At 45.4% G+C, this 21628-nt stretch overlaps 1 protein-coding gene across 1 annotated transcript in view; it reads right to left on the reverse strand.

The window, feature by feature from the left end:
- galnt17 (polypeptide N-acetylgalactosaminyltransferase 17) overlaps window positions 1–21628 on the reverse strand; it is a 370766-nt gene that overhangs the window by 37168 nt on the left and 311970 nt on the right. Inside the window, 3 exon segments of the mRNA XM_084329774.1 lie at window positions 8323–8418; window positions 9818–9955; window positions 14256–14441. Of these exon segments, the coding sequence (XP_084185900.1) occupies window positions 8323–8418; window positions 9818–9955; window positions 14256–14441 (420 nt within the window).

Raw genomic sequence — 21628 nt, forward strand, 5'->3', positions numbered from 1 at the left:
GGTGTCCTTCATTCTAGGGAACGATTTGGCCGGTGGCAAAGTGCTGGCTACTCCAGTTGTAATTCCCGTCCCTGTAGTTTCTGAGGTTCCTGATGAGCTCGCACAGAAGCATCCAGGAGTGTTTCCTGTGTGTGCGGTAACACGTGCAATGTCAACGGTCAAATGTGACACCCATGATGTTGTTAACTCAGATTGTGATATGACACTTAGTGACACGTTCTTTGTTGAGTTGAAAAATGGCCCTGATGAGGGTTTTGGTAAGGTGATACCGTCTCATGAGCAGTTGGTACTAGAGCAAAACAAGGATGTCTCCTTGTCGTCCCTCTTTGAAGAGGCGGTTTTAGAGGATGCAATGATAGATACGTCTCAAGGATACTTTGTTAGCAATGACGTGCTCATGAGAAAGTGGACACCACCTAACCTGTCCAGTCTGGATGACTGGGGCAGTGTGTTTCAGATTGTTGTTCCAGCCGTGTATTGTCCTGATATACTGCATCTAGCACATGATCATGATCTTGCTGGTCACATGGGAGTCAGGAAGACTTATGACCGTGTGCTGAGACATTTTTGTTGGCCTGGTTTGAAGTCGGATGTGGCACAATATTGCCGCTCGTGCCATGTGTGTCAGGTTGTTGGTAAACCAAACCAGAAGATCCCTCAGACTCCTCTGCAGCCTATTCCTGCCGTTGGGGAACCTTTTGAGCGGATCCTCATTGACTGTGTTGGTCCCCTCCCTCGAACTAAGACAGGGAACCAGTACCCTTTGACTATTATGTGTGCAGCGACCCGTTTTCCTGAAGCCATTCCTTTACGCAAGATCACAGCCCCAGCTATATCCAAAGCTCTGGTTAGGTTTTTTTCGACGTTTGGTTTACCAAAGGTTATTCAATCAGATCAAGGGTCTAACTTCATGTCCCGTCTCTTTGCTCAGGTCCACCAGCAGTTGTCTATCCAGCATTGCCCTTCCTCTGCCTATCATCCAGAGTCCCAGGGGGCGCTGGAGAGATTTCACCAGACTATCAAAACAATGCTGCGGGCATATTGTACGGAGTTCGAAAAAGACTGGGATGATGGAATCCCTTTGCTTCTGTTTGCTGCTAGGGAGGTAACCCAGGAGTCTCTTGGATTCAGCCCGGCTGAGCTGGTGTTCGGCCACACAGTGAGGGGTCCTTTGAAACTGCTGAAGGAAAAGTGGTTGGCTGACCAGACTCCTTCCTCTACTAACTTGTTGGACTATGTGTGTGACTTCAGGCTTAAGCTTAGTAGAGCATGTGAACTAGCGAAAGAGAACCTAAAGGTAGCCCAAGGAAAAATGAAGGTGTGGTATGATAGGCGGGCCCGACATAGGGTGTTCTCACCGGGAGACAAGGTGTTGGTTCTCTCGCCTATTCTTGGGTCTGCATTACAGGCTAAATATAGTGGGCCATACTCTGTTGAGCGCAAAGTTGGTGAGGTCGACTACTTGATTAAGACTCCCGACCGCAGGCGCAAGAGTAGATTATGTCACGTCAATATGTTGAAGGCGTACAATGATAGGGCTCAGATTGACCAGTCAGGGGTCAAGCCTGTGGCTGTTCTAACAGTTTCTGTATCTCCTATTGTAGCCGACTGTTCTGTGTCGAAGGAGATTTCTCAGGGCAGGTTGCCAAACACCCAGATACTAGGTGACTTGGACTCACATCTGTCGTACTTGCCACTTCCTGAGCGTACGGATGTGGTGCGCCTACTTAGACAGCATATACGTTTGTTTTCTTATGTCCCTAGTCGTACTAATGTACTCGAGCATGACATTGATGTTGGTAGTGCAGGGCCAATTAAGCAACATGCCTACAGGGTGAACCCGGAAAAACGACGGATCTTGAGTAAGGAAGTAGACTATATGGTGAGACATGGCATTGCGGAGCCCAGTTCTAGTGCGTGGAGCTCCCCCTGCCTGCTTGTTGATAAGCCAGACTGCACTCATCGGTTCTGTACTGACTTCCGTAAAGTTAATGCAGTAACCAAGCCGGACTCGTACCCTTTTCCTCGGATGGACGACTGTATCGATCGGGTGGGTTCAGCAGCCTTTGTAAGTAAATTGGATTTGCTAAAGGGATACTGGCAGGTTCCGCTTACTCCGCGAGCACGTGAGATATCCGCTTTTGTCACACCAGAGAGTTTCTGCCAGTATACAGTGATGGCATGCGAAATGCCCCAGCGACGTTTCAGCGGCTAGTGAACAAGGTCCTGGCCGGGGTAGCGTTCTGTGAGGCATATCTGGATGACCTGGTTATCCACAGTTCCTCTTGGTCACAACATGTGGAGCATCTGGCGGAAATGTTCAAGCGGTTGGGTGATGCTAACTTGACAGTTAATCTTGCAAAATGTGAATTTGGACAGGCCACGGTTACCTACCTGGGTAAGGTGGTTGGACGTGGGCATGTGTGCCCCATTGCAGCTAAGGTGGAGGCTATAGTGGGCTTCCCTGCTCCCATCACCAGGCGGGAGTTAAAGCGCTTCCTAGGTATGGCAGGGTACTATAGGAGTTTCTGTAGGAACTTTGCTTCTGTTGTTTCCCCTTTGACCAATCTGCTCAGTCCTAAGGTACCTTTCATGTGGACTGAGACTTGTCAACAGTCTTTTGAGAGCATCAAGGGTATTCTGATTAGCGCTCCCGTTCTGTCAGCTCCCGATTTTCAACTGCCATTCAAGTTGGCAGTGGATGCTAGTGACCTCGGTGCTGGAGCCGTCCTCCTGCAAGAGGATGCATTAGAGGTGGAGCACCCAGTGTGCTACTTTTCTAAAAAGTTTGACAGGCATCAACTGCACTACTCTACTATAGAGAAGGAGGCGCTCGCGTTGGTTCTTGCCTTGAACCATTTTGATGTTTACGTTGGATCCTCCAGTTTACCCCTTGTTGTGTATACAGACCATAACCCTTTGGTTTTTCTTCGCAGCATGGTGAACTCGAACCATCGTTTGATGCGATGGAGTTTGTTCCTCCAAGCGTATAACTTGGATATTCGCCACATTCGTGGGAGGGACAACGTGCTAGCAGACGCCCTCTCACGGTCATAGTACCGGTGTTTGTGGTACCCGTTATTGCTGTTGTGGTAGTGGCCCTGACAACTAATGGGTCACAGTTGTTTTTTTGTTTTGTTTATGGGTTGTTGTGTGTGGTTGCCTCTTGGGCAACCAGTTTGGTGGGGGAGGTGTTATGTACTAGGAGCCTGATCACTCCTGTGTCACTGTGCATGCAGGCCTGATCACTCCTGTGTCACGGGGCATGCAGGTGAGGGCTGCCAATTAGCTAATTGCAGCTGATTGGCTACCTGCTGGCAGCTTTAAAACCAGCCCTGGTAACACACATGCTGTGGTTAGAGAACACACACACACACACACACACACACACACACACACACACACACACACACACACACACACATCATAGCTTATTTGATCTGGCCGAAACTGGGGCGTACTTGAACTAGGCTTCAGCTCATTCTTTTGCTAACCTGCTTCAGAGCCTGGCCCCACAGTAATCACAGGTGTCTGACATTAGTAATTAGAGCTCGGGATATAAGAGCGTTCTGCAGGAGAGGCTAGCGAAGCCGCATCGAACGAAGACAAGGGAGTTCTCCTGCGGGAGTTCTCCATGGAAAGATGAGACCCAAGACACCCCCAAACAGAGTGTTAGTAGACCATTATTTATCTAATAACTTACTCTTTACCTATCCCAACCATCTCCTCATCCAGACCAACCTCAGGTTATGAAATCAGCCGTCAGGAAAGCAGACTTAATAACTGCCTATGACCATAGTCAAAACCTCCAGCTTTTCACTCTTACATCAACCTGGATAACGCCAGATAACTCAACAACACCTTTACAAAACAGCTTTATCTACAGCAGGGGTAGGCAACCCTAGGCACGCGTGCCTGCATAGGCACGCAGGGGCATTTGCATAGGCACAGGGGGCAGCAGTACAAAAAAAAATAAAAAATTATACTTTTTTTTTTTTTTTTTTTTTTTGCTTTGAAATATTATAGTGAAATATTTTGCACTGTTGTCGCATTTATCTTGTTGAAATCCTCCCACAAGTTCTTTTTACTACCACATATTTAATTGAGACCCTTTATTTGTTTATTATTTCAATTTAGCTGGAAATACATTGCTACATCATTCAGTAACATTTGCAGAGCCTTATAACAAAAACATTATTACGGTCACCATTGTGACCAGTGGGATTAATTAATTAATAATTAACACATTTTATTATTTATTTTTCTATTTCATTGAACATTGCACATGTTAAAAGCCATTTTTTTTACTCAAAATGTGAGTATTACCAAGTCAACTTGTGTTCTTAAAACAATGACAATAAACATAGTTTTATTAGGTTGAAATAATGTGGTTGTGTACTTATTTTTCTGTTAATTTATTATGGATTGAAAACTGAAAACCTTAATGCACAGTAACTGAACTCAATCTTTTTAAGTTCTGGTAACTTATTATTATTATATTTTTTTCAGTGTAGTCTTGCGATCAATCAATACTTATTTACACGATATACCTCACATTCACCCTCCATTCACATCCTGGTGTTCTCCATTAGGCCTGTAGGTGGAGCTATGACAGCACACGTACAGTACACACACCGATGGTGTGTGATGTGTCCAAAAATGAATGGGCAAATGTGAGTGAAATGGTCGCACTGTATGCAGCTGTTTGTCTGCATTGCATTCCCCCCCCCCCAACTCAGATTTAGGGTTGATACAACCATCATAATAATATTGTTAATAATAACAATAACAATAATGATGTAATAATGTAAAAATTATCATTAAAAATACCTGATTATGAGAAAAAAAAATTACGATGCATGGAATATTGTTGAGGCACACTAGTTACAACTATATTTCAAACAGGCACTCCATGTCAAAAAGGTTGCTGACCCCTGATCTACAGCATACACCTTCACTCACACACCACAACCTTCCAGACGTGGTGGATGCATTGGTCTTCTGACCTCTCCCTCATATCATGGACTACAAGCTTAATATCACTACCTGATCTCTCCCTCTTCTCTCTTGAATAGCATGCAGCATCTGTCTCTATTCCATTCAATCAACCATTGTTAGACTCTATCGGCCTCCAGGTCCCCTTGAACACTTTCCAAATGAGCTGGACGATGGCACCCCGTTCTGCTAATGGGTGACTTCAACCTGTCTGACTTGTCCCATTCTGCCACAGTGGTTTATCTCCTACAATCCTACGACCTGACTCCCACAGTCATGCCTCCCATCCACAAAGCTGGCAGCTGCCTGGATCTCATATTCTCCTGTGACTCCAGCATAACTCCCCAATCTATCAGACCAATTCTTTGTATATTTTTCACTAACCCCCAAACCACCCACTCCAACTCTAACTGTCTCATTCAGATGCAACCTAAGCTCCCTGTCCCCCTCCACCCTGTTCTCTAACATCCTGTCTGCTCTACCTTTGAATGAGACTTTCTCTGCTTTCCCCCCAGATATGGCAACCTCCACCCTCCTTTCAGCCCTCTCAACCTCCTTCGACAAGCTCTGTCCCCTCACCAAGAAGCCCTGCCGTTCCATATGCAGACCATGGCTGTCAGATGCAGTGAGAGAAGAAAGACAGAGCCTGAGAGCAGCCATGGTGTTTCATAAGTCAGCTTTGATGCACACTGACGTCTATCAACCACCACACTGCCCCTCCCTGCTAATTGATTTGTCAGTATGGATTTATTCAGTATCGAGAACCTTCCATGCTGACAGCAAATGTGTCAGCTTTCCTATAGCTACTGTATATACATTAGGATATAGCATTAGGAGAAAACATTTTCTCATGTATAAAGAAAAATGGTCTGTTGATTGATTGATTGATTGAAAACTTTATTAACAGATTGCAGAATGGGTACAGTACAGTACAGCTCAAAACATACAATTGTTAAGGGGATGCAGACCAGAGAAAGACTTTCGTCTTGTTTACATCAGGGTCCCCCATTTTCAATTCATCATAACATATATGACATACATGACATACAGATAGACAGTACTGCTACATCTATACATTTATGACATACCAGATTTGCAAATACAGTACTGTTTGTGATACGAAAAGAGTCCAGAAAAGAGAGTATATACATTTGATGTAGAAACTGTACATTGGAGGAGGTTGGGTAGGTGGGGTGGGGTGGGGTGGGGTTGGGGGGGTGGGGGGACTGTACATTGGAGGTGGTTGGGTGGGGGGGGGGGGTTGGGTAGGAGGGGTGGGGGGTGGGGGACACTGTACAACTGTACAAGCAAAACTGTACATTGGAATATTTACAAAATTGATTTGATTGATTGATATAATGGTAAAAACAATGGTTGATATAATTGATTTGATTGATTGATATAATGGCAAAAACAAAAATTATGAACGTACTGTCTCATAAAGGTTACAGTGCAGAAACGTATATTAAGTATAATTTCAACAAAAGACAAAGATCTCTATGTGCTCATATTCGGTCAGGGACATCACCACTAGCTCTAGAGACTGGCAGGCTTAATGCTACCCCAGAAGAGGACAGACTTTGTTTGATGTGTGTGAGCTACTGTAGGTGAAATAGATTTTTTGTTTTACTGTCCTGTCTATGAAGACGTAAGGGAAGTACTTGTTAGTAAAATGTTCTTAAGTCATTGACCACCACGCTGTTTTCCCATCTCTACTCAATGGCGCCAGTGTTATTGACCATTTTAGCGATGTTTGCGGACCCATCGTGTGTTCTGTATTATAGCTATGGAGACAATAGTATGGCTCATTTGACAGACATTGTTCATAGTCCATTACTGACTAATCAGTTAATTTCTACACACAGTTTGTAGTTTATTACACGCTAAACATCGCCCATTTCCAAAATAATCTAGTCTTTTTCCATAGATCGCGAGATATGACACGTTATATGCAATAAGCCCAAATCATTCTGGTTGATCGCCTGAAACCCCAAATTCTCCCAAATCAAATGTATATACCATGTACATATGTGCCTTCACAAAATCATCAAAATCATCAATCATCAATAGACATAGAATATACCTTACCTTAGCCAGAAGGTACTCCAAAAAGAATAATTCCAATGATCCCATCGGCGATCACGATTACTCGTTTATATGTAATTACTTGTGTATACGGGAAACTATAGGTTGTGAGGCAAGAAGATCTCCTAGCGATTGCTCTGCAAGAGCTCCTCCCCCTCAGAGCGAGTCAGGACAGAAAGGGATCAGGACAGACACTGTCTGAACTAGACTATCAGAGTTCAAAAGGTAGGCGATACTGCCACCTGGTGAGATTCGATCGTCATTGCAATTCCAACATAGGCAGATGAGCCAGGGACACCTATAGGGCTCCGGCTGACCGTATAGAACAGGGATCAAAGGAAAAATATCAAAGGAGCAAAACCCGAGAAATCTCGGGTATGGCACTCAACGCATGGCGACATAACCCGACTTATCTTGGGTATGGCCACCAAAGAGTTAAGGGTCAACTTCATTGCATTTTTTTCTTTTCTTAGTTTTTTTCTTTATTAATTTTTTTTGTCTTTTTTTTTTTCTTCTTTTTCCGTTTTTCTCCCCTCCCAATGTTAGTCGTTATGCCAATTCCCAATCCCCTTCCTGGTCATTGCACACTCTACCCCCTACCGTCGGTCTGGGAGGGCGGAGACTATCACATGCTTCCTCCGACACATGTGTACCCAGCCCACCACTTCTTTTCACCTGGCAGCGCGGACTCTCACTGGGAGAGTGTAACGTGTGGAAGGTCACACTACCTCCCTCCAGATCCTTCCCTCGCTGTGCAGGCGCCCCAACCGAACTGTAGGAGTCGCTGTTTACAACAACCCAGACCCACCCACCGACTTCCCTCCCGCTGACTCTGCCAATCGAGCCAGTATGATGGCCAGCCAAGCCGGAGGCATAGCTGATGGATTCGATACCAGTGTCTCTCGCGTTGGTGACGAGCGCTTTGTCTGCTGCGCCACCCAGCCGCCTCTCTTTTCTTTTTTCTTAATGCATTGCCGAAAGATCGGATCGGGAAAAATCGGTATCGGCAGATACTCAAAATCACATGATCGGGATCGGATTGGGAGCAAACATTTTTTATCGGGACATCCCTAGTAATAACCTGTTTAAATGAGATGGCGATCCCATTCAACTCACTGTCGGCCGAAATAAAAGTGTCCACACTTGACAGCAATGTGCATTCACGCGCTACACAATGATGTGATGACTCTTCCCTCTTTTATAGTTTCCTTGGCTGAGAATAACGTGACATCATCGCCCTACCTGGGGACCCCATCCATGGCAGGGGTGCAGAGTGGCTGTGTGGTTCTCCTTCACACCCTGGTCCACACACAGGTGGCTCACTTTAGCGTTACGAATCTACAGTCAGAGAAGGGGCTCGTTAATCATCAATCATCTTTAATCAAGCACACCACAACCCCAGAGGGTGACTATTTGCAATGTGAAATGTTTGCCTGTGAACTTTCTTTCTTCTAACACCACTCCATGGTTTTGAAGTGGTAGACCGGTATCAATTAGAAGCCGGCTCTACCTTAATTGTTTATCTGGTTGCCATTGGCGCTGCAAAGCAGTTTATGTTTTGTTTACCGCTTATCAAGCGGGCAGAAAAGTGGCAAATTTTGAACTTGAACTTGAGGGCTGCATACTTTTTTTGCAAACCAAAACAACATACTTTATACTTATAGCACATGCATGAGCCTGGTCTCTTTTGAAAGATGACAAAATTTTTTACTTTTAGTGCTAACGTAATAGAGTAACATAGGTCTGAACTTGAGTTGTAGAAAAATGTGTTACTCAAGTTTTTCTGTAGTAGTTAGTAGTCCAGAGGTAGTATTTCTTAGGTACTGTATGGCTTACAAATCCAGACGGAGCCATAGCCTGAAGCCTTATGTAGTACATATCCAAATTTCATAAAGATCCATTCAGTGATTAGGAGTGATTTTGGTAAACTGTGTACAAAGAAAAACTCAGTTTTCTCATAGACTTCAATTCATTTGGCTGTTTTTCTCTTCCTGTTAAAGAATTTAGTTTTTCACCTAGATCGCTGATTCATACATCCCCACATGGGGTAACATTGGAAGCCACACTCATTGGCTACAACCCTCCACAATCATTGTCGAGATCGGATCTATATTGACGGAACTACTGTGGCAAGAGTCGGGAGTGGTATTTTGCGCAATACCGTGTACTTTGCACAAGCCTCAAATACCGGCATGTAACTCGAGAACCACTCAATGGATTTTGTCACCTGAAAGGGCTATCCACAGGCAACAAATGGGGCTATAATTCTATATATATATTGTATTACAAAATATGCACACCCGAGCCACTAGGGGTCGCCAAATTGCCGGTTGCAAAAAGTCCGAAAAACTTCCCATATGTGGGACATTGCAAGAGGTTTTAAGGTTTTAATGTTTTTTTTTTTTTTTCCAAACATCAGTCACATTTCCTACCCGCCACCTTCAACCCTCACCCTCAACATTGCAGCTTTAAAAACATCTACATTGTGACTTCCATCGAGTACATTTACACACACATGCTAGAATAGAATAGAATAGAATATAAGTACTTTATTATATATTAATATTATATATATATTATGATATTATAGCTAATAGTTTATATCCCAGTTAAAGGTAGAATATGTAATACCGTCAAACAGGCAAAAGAGCCACGCTTGGTACGGCACTTTGTTTAAATTTTTTTTTCCGTCTGATGTATGTTGGAGTTGAGTGTCAACTCAACTCAACACACTCACCTCCCCATAGAAGAGCGTGTTGTTGTATCTCCTCATCTCTGGGTAGACGTTATCCAGGTACCACTCAAAGTTCTTACACTGCAGGCTCCTCCTCAACGCCACCCTCTGGGAGATGTCGCCATAGTCAATGCCATGGTTCTGTCGGGACAGGAGGAGAATGCGGCTAATAAGAATACCTCAGACGAAGAACAATATACTGTAGCTACATTTTAAGTTTCAAGAGGAACAATGTTTTCAAACTGTATTATCTAAAGATGGTCAGTTAGAGTGTTGTGTTCATTCATAGTTAAAGACCGTAGAGGTTGAGTACTTTATTATCTAAAGATGGTCAGTTAGAGTGTTGTGTTCATTCATAGTTAAAGACAGTAGAGGTTGAGTACTTGATTATCTAAAGATGGTCAGTTAGAGTTAGGCCTGTCACGATAACACATTTTGCTGGGCGATTAATTGTCCCAGAAATTATTGCGATAAGTGATATTATTGCGGTTTTGAGAGAAATAATTTTTTTGAGAAATGTATTTCCCAAAAGTTTTCAATCAACTTTTTTTTTTTTACTAATATAATGATAATAGCACAATAATGCAAGGAAACCGTTTCAAAGTGCAATAAACCTTTATTTAACATTGGAAGACATTTTAAATATCCTAAATTACTACCTAACCAATCAGATATGAGGTAGCGTCAGAAGCAGAGTAACCTCGTTCCCAGTTTTATCTCCGTGAGAGCAATGATAAAACGAGCAGAGCAATGTGTGTGGACAAGAGGCGGGTTGCTACGTTTACTGTAGGAAGGGGCTTTTAGACCCATGTTTTTATTTTTTGCTTCGAAAAGAGGGACATCCTCTCAATATGCGGGATGTGGGACATTAGGTAAAATGGCTGTGCAGTATACAACCAAAAGCGGGACGCCTGGTCACCCTAACTGTGGCTCGCGTTTGTTTACTGTGGCTCGCGGATTATGTGATGGGCAAGCTACTTGGAAAATGTAGTAAGCTACACTACCAGTTACTCTCGATTAAAATATAGCTCAACAATAATCAAATAAACACAAATATATACTATCTCTATTGGAATGGAGACTTTTCAGCACAGGATAAACTAGGGATGGGCAAAAAAAAACAGATCGATTGATCACATGATGTACTTGAGTACTCGTGGAGGAAAACGCTGTACAAAATAAACATCTTTTCCGGTGTTTTAGACTTTGCTCTTTTATTTTGAAACCCACCGACCGGAAGTATTGTTGTTATTATCCTAGCAGAACCTATGAGCGGACAACTTGTGTCGTCCGGTTCTGTGTTTTTGAGCTAATGATAAAACAAATGTTGAGATTGTTGGTGAACAACTAACTTTAGGTTAGTTTTAACGTTAGCTACTAACGTTAGATGCAGCTACTACAGGCAATCAACGATGAGGAGGAAGCGTCATAGCATCAACACTAGATCTTTAATCTTTATTTAGCAGTCCAGTTTCTCTGGGCAGTAGCGTATAGCGTTTGTTCACGCTACATCACTACTTGGGTCTAAAAATAGCTACACTACAAAGAACGCTACTTGGTTCAAAAGGAGCGACGCTACCATCACGCTACTGAGAAATGTAGTTAAGCTATGTAGCGTTGCTACTGCCCAACATACGCATGGTGCTCACAGGAGCTCCCGTGCTGTACTCTGTAGTAACGCCAGCGGCCCGCCTCCCCACACGGAGAGGTACTGGTTCCCGCCTCATTAAAACAAACACGCAAATAGCAATTAATTGCGCCCATCAAAATCATTGCATTCATTTTCATTATTGCGCGATAAATTGATTTATTGCTTATTGCAACAGGCCTAGTTAGAGTGTTGTGTTCATTCATAGTTAAAGACCGTAGAGGTTGAGTACTTTATTATCTAAAGATGGTCAGTTAGAGTGTTGTGTTCATTCATAGTTAAAGACAGTAGAGGTTGAGTACTTGATTATCTAAAGATGGTCAGTTAGAGTGTTGTGTTCATTCATAGTTAAAGACAGTAGAGGTTGAGTACTTGATTATCTAAAGATTGTAAGTTAGAGTGTTGTGTTCATTCATAGTTAAAGACAGTAGAGGTTGAATACTTTTATCTAAAGATAGTCAGTTAGAGTGTTGTGTTCATTCATAGTTAAAGACAGTAGAGGTTGAGTACTTGATTATCTAAAGATGGTCAGTTAGAGTGTTGTGTTCATTCATAGTTAAAGACAGTAGAGGTTGAGTACTCTTTTATCTAAAGATGGTCAGTTAGAGTCTTGTGTTCATTCATAGTTAAAGACAGTAGAGGTTGAGTACTCTTTTATCTAAAGATGGTCAGTTAGAGTGTTGTGTTCATTCATAGTTAAATACAGTAGAGGTTGAGTACTTGATTATCTAAAAATGGTCAGTTAGAGTGTTGTGTTCATTCATAGTTAAAGACAGTAGAGGTTGAGTACTCTTTTATCTAAAGATGGTCAGTTAGAGTGTTGTGTTCATTCACGGTTAAAGACAGTAGAGGTTGAGTAATTTTTTTTTATCTAAAGATGATCAGTTAGAGTGTTGTGTTCATTCATATATTATTTTTTTGTAAGATTTATTTTAGCGTTTACCGCTTTTTGCTACTGGGCAGTCCAGTAGAGAGAGAGAGGAGGAGGAACGGGAGACAGAGTGGGGGGAAGACATTCGGCAAATAACGATGGGTCCGGGAATCGAACCCGGGTCGGCCATGCTGCGACTCAGCGAGTTATGTGGTTCGCCACTGGGGCGCCCCTCATTCATAGTTAAAGTTCCCACCCAGGGTCTTGTGAATGTAGAGAGAAATGATACTGTGTGTTTCAGCACCAAGGACAGCACACACACACACACAGGCACCACTGTCTGAGAGGACAAGCAGGCTCCGCTACCATGGCCAGTTTGGGCCACTCAGGAATTATTTTCACCAGACATTATGACCCAGCAATATAGTTTACTTTAGCTTGTAATGAGCTTCCTCCCCCCACCACGCAGTCTGGCTGTTTTACCATCTTGATTTTCAGGTACTACTTTTTTCTCCATGCCATGGCGACCAGCAAATGTGACTGATGTTTGAATGCAAAAAAAACATAAACTGCTTTGCAGTTCCAATGGCAACCAGATAAACAATTAATGTAGACCCGGCTTCTAATTCAGACCGGTATTTATTTGTCAAAATGGGTAGCAACACCCGGCCAACAAAAGGGACTGGTGTCTATATGGGACTCTGCTTTTAAATGGCGTTTTACAGTATACTACAGCCAATGAAAACCTAGCCGGTAGATCCTCCCATATATCAGTCCCTGGTCCTCTGGGACGAATCTATAGGGAAATGTTTAGGTCCAGAGATTGAAGACGCTGTGCAACGTAGATGGTATCTGTTCTGACTGTAGATCTGTGAGGTTATGAATGCACTCTTGAAGTCTTGAAAATCAATCACTTGTATTGTCGCTCACCTCTGAAGTAGTTTAGTTTATTCGGATCCCCATTAGCCATTGCCACAGGCATAGGCTACTATTACTGGGGTCCACACAAATCAATACAATACAATAAAATCAATACAATACAATCAATACAATACAATAAAACAATACACCTCAATAACACATACAAATATTATATAATAAAATATCTAAGTTCACTAATTCACACATTTTCATTCAATGAATCAATCTGCACAGTGATTGATTGAATGAAAATTGTATTAACAGATTGCAGAATGGGTACAATACAGTACGGCTCAATACACACAATTGTTAAGGGGATGCTTTCGTCTTGTTTACATCAGGTTCCCCCATTTTCAATTCATAATGAATTTTAAGTAAGGGTGCAACTTGCTCCGTGCAATCCATTCTTTGTGGATCTAGCCCTAGGCTGTAATTTGTTAATTTTATTAGTACACATTTTTGAGCCAAATAAAGGTCAATGCCAAAGAGGCAAAACATTACTTTTGGATTTAGTCTTTGTCTCTCAATAGCATAATAATTACAATAATAAATCCTAATGATAGCATGTGATAAAGACATAATGGTTTCAGAGTGATTCAAATGATTTTTTTTATCTGAACTGTCATGCATCTTGTTAATTATCCAGTCCAAGTCTTTATTTTAGATTTGTATATGGTTAGGGGCCCAAAATAATGTTTAGGCACCCCTGCCTGTGTACCAAACCTTTGAGAGCAATTTCCTCCAAAAACATTGGAGTTTGACTGCAGTGGATACCTTATGGAATGGATCATAGCTGGCTTGATGTTGAGAGTAGAGAAATAATGATAAGGGTATTTTTAGAAAGCTGACAATCTCCAACAGTGGATATAATACTCAAATTGTATCTTGGGCCCCACGTGACTGAAGATGATAAGAGGCAGGCGTCATTCCCCCTGCGTCCCTAGTTATGTAGGTCAAGGGCAGGAGGGGGGGTCTTGTGTCCTCCAGCAGCGGCGCCTTACCTCCATGGGGATGTTCCACGCCAGATAGACGTTGGACTTGTACTGGTCCATCCACACCTCAGCCACGCGGAGGGCATTGCGGCGCGTGTGGAAGGCGATGTTACTGTGGTACGGCTTCTTCATCCGCGCGATGTGAGCCACTCTTGAGCAGGGGAGCACCTCCATACTGCCACCACACAACCACACCTGGAACAATAGACAGCTTCGCACCATCAGCGCCGCGATCATGATACTACTGATATGAATATGAATATGAATACCAATACGGATGCTGATAATGATGCTAACAACTATATACTGCTCCTACTAGGTTATTATGTATTCTGTGCAATACTTGCATACTTACCATGTGTAATATCCCATTACAAGCTCATTACTGAGTATTATTATTCAGGATAAGCATGTCTGTGTCAATCAATATTTGTGAATATGTGAACCAATGCTGTGACTCTGTATAGAATGTGTTTATGTGAGTGCACATGCAAGTTGTACAACAACTTCTTACCTTTTTTACTTGTATTGCTATTTGCTATTTGTTCTTCTATATTTTGCTACTGTCTTAGTATATTTTGTATATTTTAAAGCTCCACTCAGGCAGTGCGCCTACATTTCATTATATGTAATACAATGACAATAAAGAAATTATATTTCTAATTATTATTATTATTATTATTATTATTATTATTATTATTATTATTATTATTATTATTATTATTATTATTATTATTATTATTATTATTATTATTATTATTATTATTATTATTATTATTATTATTATTATCTAATTAAATAGAAATTTACAACATTGTAATAGTAGTAGTAGTAGTAGTAGTAGTAGTAGTAGTAGTAGTAGTAGTAGTAGTAGTAGTAGTAGTAGCAGCAGCAACAGCAGTAGTACTTTATTTATACAATATTCTTTATCGATAGGTTATGACTATAACCAAGTTCTGTTAGTTAGGGGCGATGCTTGGCATCACACTGCACTATCTCACGTACGTGCACGCGCACTGAATAAACCACAAATATACCTCTAATACCAATATTAGTCTGACCACACCCCTCATCAGCTTACCTTCATAAGCAGGTGTGTGGTCACCTGCTCTCCTCCTTCCCAAGCTTTCACCACAAGGTGAGGACAAGGGCTGCAGCGGCCGTCTGATGCCAAGCATCGCCCCTAACTAACAGAACTTGGTTATAGTCATAACCTATCGTTCTGTATCGTTAGTGGCTTAGCTTGGCATCACACTGCACAAGGGAGGCCAAGCGGAGCCACTGGCTGACAAATACACCCCGCTGACAGCCCCCCCACAACCATCAGAACAGGGAGGGCCGAGCCCCCCCGACCCCCCCTAATGGCGGGTAGCCCCCCTATTAGGGACGTCACGGGAAGGCGACGGACCCGACCGTGCGAAGAGGCACTCAAGCACTCAACGCACACGGTGAGCAGCCGTGGCTTGACCCCACGACTACACACACGCACAACCCGCATGCCACCCGGGAACGAACGGAGAAAAACCACCTCGTTACTGCCCCCAGAATCACGGGGTCAAGGGCCAACCCAACCCCGTGGCAAGGCCGTAGCAGCGGAGCGCGAAGGAAGGCCCAGACCCACCAAGGACTGGGCTCCCTGAAATGGGGGCCCGGAGAAGTCCATGATGCCAGCATCAAGACCCCACCAGGGGGGCACCTAGTGACCCCGCCCCTCACATCGCCAGCGTATCCGGACAAAGGCCCCTCAGCCGAGCGGGCCCTGTCCCCCCCAACAGCACACCGCCTGGAACACAAGCCCTGCAACAGGCAGACAGCATGGTCATAACATACAAGAGTTAACCAACGGAAACAGGCAGTGCACCGGGGAAGACCAGGCAACAGGTCGTCAACCCAAGCCTGGAAAAAACTGCGGACGAGGCAGGCGCCAGAAAGGACAGCTGAAACAGCCGCCCCGGCGCATAACCAAGCACGTCAGAAGCGGGATCCGTAGACCACACGGCCCCTGACAGCTGCCCACAGAAAAGCCCATACGATCGGCAGACGTCATGAACATGCAGGGGCACCCTCAACCGGAGAACCGGGAGTTGACACTGCAGCAACACACCAGAGAACCAACCACCCAGGCATTACCCCATGTAATGGTTGGTCCTATAACCCCTCAGGAAAAAACCCCGAAACGCACCTGCGGCACCGCCGCAGCCCGCGTTCCGGTTCCCAACAGGGCTATCCCGGGCCTACAGGTCAACGGGCATCACCCCGGACCGGGCCCGGCGATACGGGGAGCACAGGATCCCAACGGAGGTTAACCCCACCCAACAGGCTCCTCAGCGCCAAAACGCAAGAGAAGAGCGTAATATGGAAGACCAGCCCCCAGCACCCCGCACTCGGTATTCCCAGGAGGTCACCCAACCAAGTACCAACCAAGACCAACCCGCACAGCAGCCGAGATCCGACGAGATCGGATGCGTACAGGTCGGCACGGCCATAAGCCACTATGACAGTGCAGAATACATCAAACAAGGGGTCCCATAACGCACAACCCTGTGACACCCGGATCGACCTAGCATTTTTCCCCCCTGAAAAAACCCTAAGTCCCTCAGGGTACCAGAACAGCAGATCTGCATCCCCAGCGGACAACGGGTGCACTGATCTGGACCAGCGCGACCAGAACCAGTCCCGTGCCCTAATCACGCCGACCTGCCAACCCCAGGAGAAGGGGCAGATATGCGCGTCTGATCCCAACATAAAAACACACCACATCTTCCAGCTGCTGCCCTCCGGGAGGCGCTACAGATCCCTGACCACCAAAACAACCCGGTTCAAAAACAGCTTCTTCCCCACTGCCATACGGACACTGAACTCCCTGTAGCACCCCCCCCCCCCCCTGTAGTACCCCCCGCAACCCCCCTTACCTCTGCTGACATGGACATGAACAAACTCACAAACTCTGAACTGTATCTATGTAATTGTGTTTTCTTTTATGTACGCTGTAAGTGATGTTATATGTTCTATGTTTTTATGTTTTTATGTTGGAACTGCTATGAAACCTGCACTGAAACTAAATTCCACCAGCCTGGCTGGGTGGTCATTAAATTAAATAAATAAATAAAAAGAAGGCGCCACCCAGACGTGTCGGTATGAACCGCGTCCGGCGGCCCACCCCTAGGGCGTGAGACCCTTCCCATATGCCCAGACCCATTCCGTCATCATCCCCTGACATGAACGGGAACCCATCGACAACACACAGGATGTCGGAAGAGGAAAAACCCCCATCCCAATTGCTCCATAAAAACGCTGTTTTACCAAAGCAAACGAGGCGCGCCAGTCAGCAACGGCCAAAGCACATCCTGAGCTAGCACTATGTGTGCGTTTGGACATACCCACATCAACAATAGGCCGTTTAGACCACCATATTGAATCCCCAAGACGCCCAGGGAAACGACAAGAGGGGCGAGATGCAATCAACTCCATGAATGAATGAATGAAAAAATATACCCAACAGACTGCAGTACAGGAATACATACAAAAAGATAAGGGGAGGCAGACCTGAGAAGACGTTAGTCTTGTTCCATCAGGGACCCTCATTTCATATCCATCAAGACACATTCAACTCTTTATAAAATAAAGAAAAGGCATCACATGTATGACCTAACTGCACAGCTGGGAGTAAAAAACCCTGTTTTTTTCACATGATTTTAATCCAGTCACTCTTTTTAATCAGAGTGTAAGACCAGATTCCCCCAGAAACACCTTCCCACATGAGACCACGGTCAAGAAAAAGATATGTAAACTGTGAGACACGTGACCAACAGACTCAAGTTTGACACAAAAACGAGCGCAGCAGGTTAAGTCCTGCGCTCTAACCTCGACATCTTTACGACACCAGCTCATGGAAGGCGTCGCCATAGCAACAACGCTATAACGGGCGGGGAAAACCCACCGGATCCTGTCATAACAGGAGTCGGTAGAATACCCCTCCCCCCCCCCCCCCCCTCCCCCGTCAAGCACTGGCTTGGCCCTGACTGGCTCAGCAGAAAAGTCAACAAACCCTCTAAACCAATCAAGTGGGAAAAAGGAGGGGTTTATCCGACACCCCCTCCCGAAAAACACACCTTCTATCCCTACACACAGAAAACAACCGTAGCCATTTTGAAAACCTCCGGTAGAACAAAATATATAGCATAAGCTAATACAATGTTAGCTACCCACAAAGTGTAAAAGGGTTTACAACAAAACACAAGTCGCCTGTGCGTGAATCCCATACCCGCAGCCTATGCTACACATAGGAAGACGTTGAACGAGAGTAATGGCTAGGCCATGAAAAGTGTGTACGAGCATTACTGCAACTAACAACACAGCGTTGTGAACACATATACTTAGTTAAAGCAATGGAATACCACCAGTTCTAATTGCATGTGGAGCATCAAGCTAATAGAACCTATTACCGAGTGTAAGTTGCAGACCTTGCTTAAAAACTCGTAACACAACACAACTCATTCCCCCAACGTAACAGGGTAGATTCATAAAACACAACCCCACCACATGATTTGTATTGAAGAAACACACAGTTTGTTCGGCCAAACACAGTCCCCCTTATGTCAGGGAACTTTTTATTAATAAATAAATACGTGTTCAAGGCACAAAATCATAGAGGGGCCGGGGAGGGTGTAGAGGAGGGGACACAGAGGGGGAAAAGTCACTCTCAACGGCGCCTGCCACCTCGCGCCGCTCGAGTCTTGCCACCCCGGGGAGCCCCGGAGGGACGATAGGTAACAGTCTGCTGGACACGACGTTCCCTACCGTCTCCTCCGGTCTGGGATGGGCCGGCGGTGGCCGAAGCGCCGCTTCTTCCCCTGGCCCTCTTGGCAGGGCCAGGAGTGGCGGTGGAGGTAGTGGTAGCGGCGACGGAGACAGCTCGACGTCGCGGAATCCTTCTGCCCCCACCGGCAAGGACGGGAGGCGGAAAATGGGGTTGGAGAATGGACCTCTCCTCTGCCATTTCTCTGCATGTTGAGGTCATCAATAGCAGGGCCTTCCCGAACAGGCCAGCGTCGGAGAGGGCGGCCGTCAGAAGAGGGGTTCTCTTCCGTTCCGGCACACGGGCCTGCTCCAGCCAAAGATGACGCTGGCCCAGGGTGGCCAGGGCGCGCACTTTCCCCATGGCTATGGCTAGCACCTGGGAGAGGTGCAGCACAGCTCCCGCAGCCTGGGTGATCTGATCGCACCTCACCTCGTTCAGATCCGCGCCGCCCGTCATTATCCCCGATACAAATCTAGCCAGGTGGGCGATGTTAGAGGCCGCAGCCAGCGACTGTGTACCGGCGATGAATGACTGGTCACCCCAATAAGCCAATCGCCTAGCCGACCTCCCCTGGAGGACCGGCTTGCATAGGGGCTCCCACACCATATCCGGACAGAGGAGCGCGGCCATCGGATTGTCAAGCCGAGGTACGCCCTCCCCCATACCTTTGACCAACCCCGACACCCGCGTAACTGGTACGTAGGCGGGAGTTAGTCCCATGATGTTGGAGACCGCCTGACCCCGACGAACATAGGCCCCCATCGATGGGAAAAATGGGTAGACAACGTCCACCCCTCTCACCGGGGGACGCTGCCAGGGATGGCCTATGAGGTCATCAGGGACAGGTGCAGGCAATGGCTGCGGCAGCGGCACACCGTTTGCAGCGGCGGCTACCGCCATGAGCTCGGGGAACAAGGCCCGCAGTTCCCCCTGCGGACCCTCCTCCACCGACCCCGCATCCCTCGCATACAGCAGGCTGCGACTGGTCAAGGAGCCACAATCCGATGCGGCTGACAGTAGGGCATCCTGTCGATGAGGCCAAGGTGGTTCCCCGACATCCTCGAACAAGGCGCCCCGTGGAGCCATTTCTCCCCCCTCCGGGGTCTCCGGAGGAGGGATACTCCCCTCCACGGGACCATCATACAAGAACCCGTCCGCCTCCTCCATGAAGTCTTCAGTTTCCATCAGAAATCCAGAGTCGGACGCGGCCTCGCTGGTCTCCAGCAATTCCCCAAACCCAGGCCGTTCGCGTCTGCACGCCACCATGTTACGACGTGAGCGAGCAGACGCAAAAAGTTTTCGTCGCAAATCCTCTGGCTCTAAGACAATCCCCCGTTCATCAACGGGCGATTCCCCAGAAACAGAGGAACCAGAGTCGAGATCAGGCCATCGCCGGAGCGACGGCACCGAACCCTCGGCTCGTCGGTGAGGAAAACTATCCACCGGCAGTCTCCCGGGCTGGGTCAGCAACCACGAGAGTGGCAACAGCCCAGCACCGGAACGCACGACGGAGGCGGGAATGGAGAATCGGTGGTAAAGAGTAGGTCTAGCGGGTCTACTCTCCGCGGAATACATTATGACCCAAACCTTTTTCTTATACAAACAAGTGAGAGAAGAAAAAGGTTAGGCACAATGTAAACCTAGTCACAACTCTTTTCAACTATCAACGACACGTCAAGTGGGGTACTACCGAGGCACTTCCTTGTGGTGAAAGCGAGAAGGAGGAGAGCAGGTGACCACACACCTGCTTATGAAGGTAAGCTGATGAGGGGTGTGGTCAGACTAATATTGGTATTAGAGGTATATTTGTGGTTTATTCAGTGCGCGTGCACGTACGTGAGATAGTGCAGTGTGATGCCAAGCTAAGCCACTAACGATACAGAACTAAAGTTATATAAAGCGCTTAAATTAATAATCTCAAATATCTTCATATAAATAAAGTCTATTTTGCCACTCTCTATATTGCCAACTGATATAACATAATAGTTTTTCTACCTATAAGCCAGTTCATAAATGTTTTTACATTTGCTCTTCTTGGCTGTTCTAAACACAGGAAGTGATGCATGTTATGTTGCCAGCGGCAACCGTGGTTTAATTGGACTAAATAGAAGATTAACTAGTTCAAGAGAACTTTCAAGATGGACAGCAAGTCAATACAGTGAAAAACACTTATCACCAACAGACGTCGCCGAAACAAACAAAAACAATCTTGCTGATTTCCACTTTAAAACCAAACAACAAACCCAAACCCGATGTGGCAGTCGGTAGCACTCAATAAAACACTCAATTCCAAGATCAATTCTCGACTGTCACGCATGAACAACAACACAGCAGAGAACAATAAAGTCTGTCCCCTTCCCCCTCCCAGCCGCCCTCCTTGTGTGTGTGTCCTATTTATCTCTCCAGTGCTTCTCCTCTAGGACTCCTAATACTAATAGGATCTCATTTATCAGCTGTGTGCTACTGTATACCAGCCACTGCTCCATTTAATGGGGAATTCCACCCAAATCAACCTCTAGACTTTTGGTGAAGAAGACATTTTGCACAGAAAAAAAGTATAATGATAAAAAAAGATATAATA

The sequence above is a fragment of the Notolepis coatsorum genome (assembly GCF_963971535.1).
Source record: "Notolepis coatsorum genome assembly, chromosome: 1".
Classification (NCBI taxonomy): Eukaryota; Metazoa; Chordata; class Actinopteri; order Aulopiformes; family Paralepididae; genus Notolepis; species Notolepis coatsorum.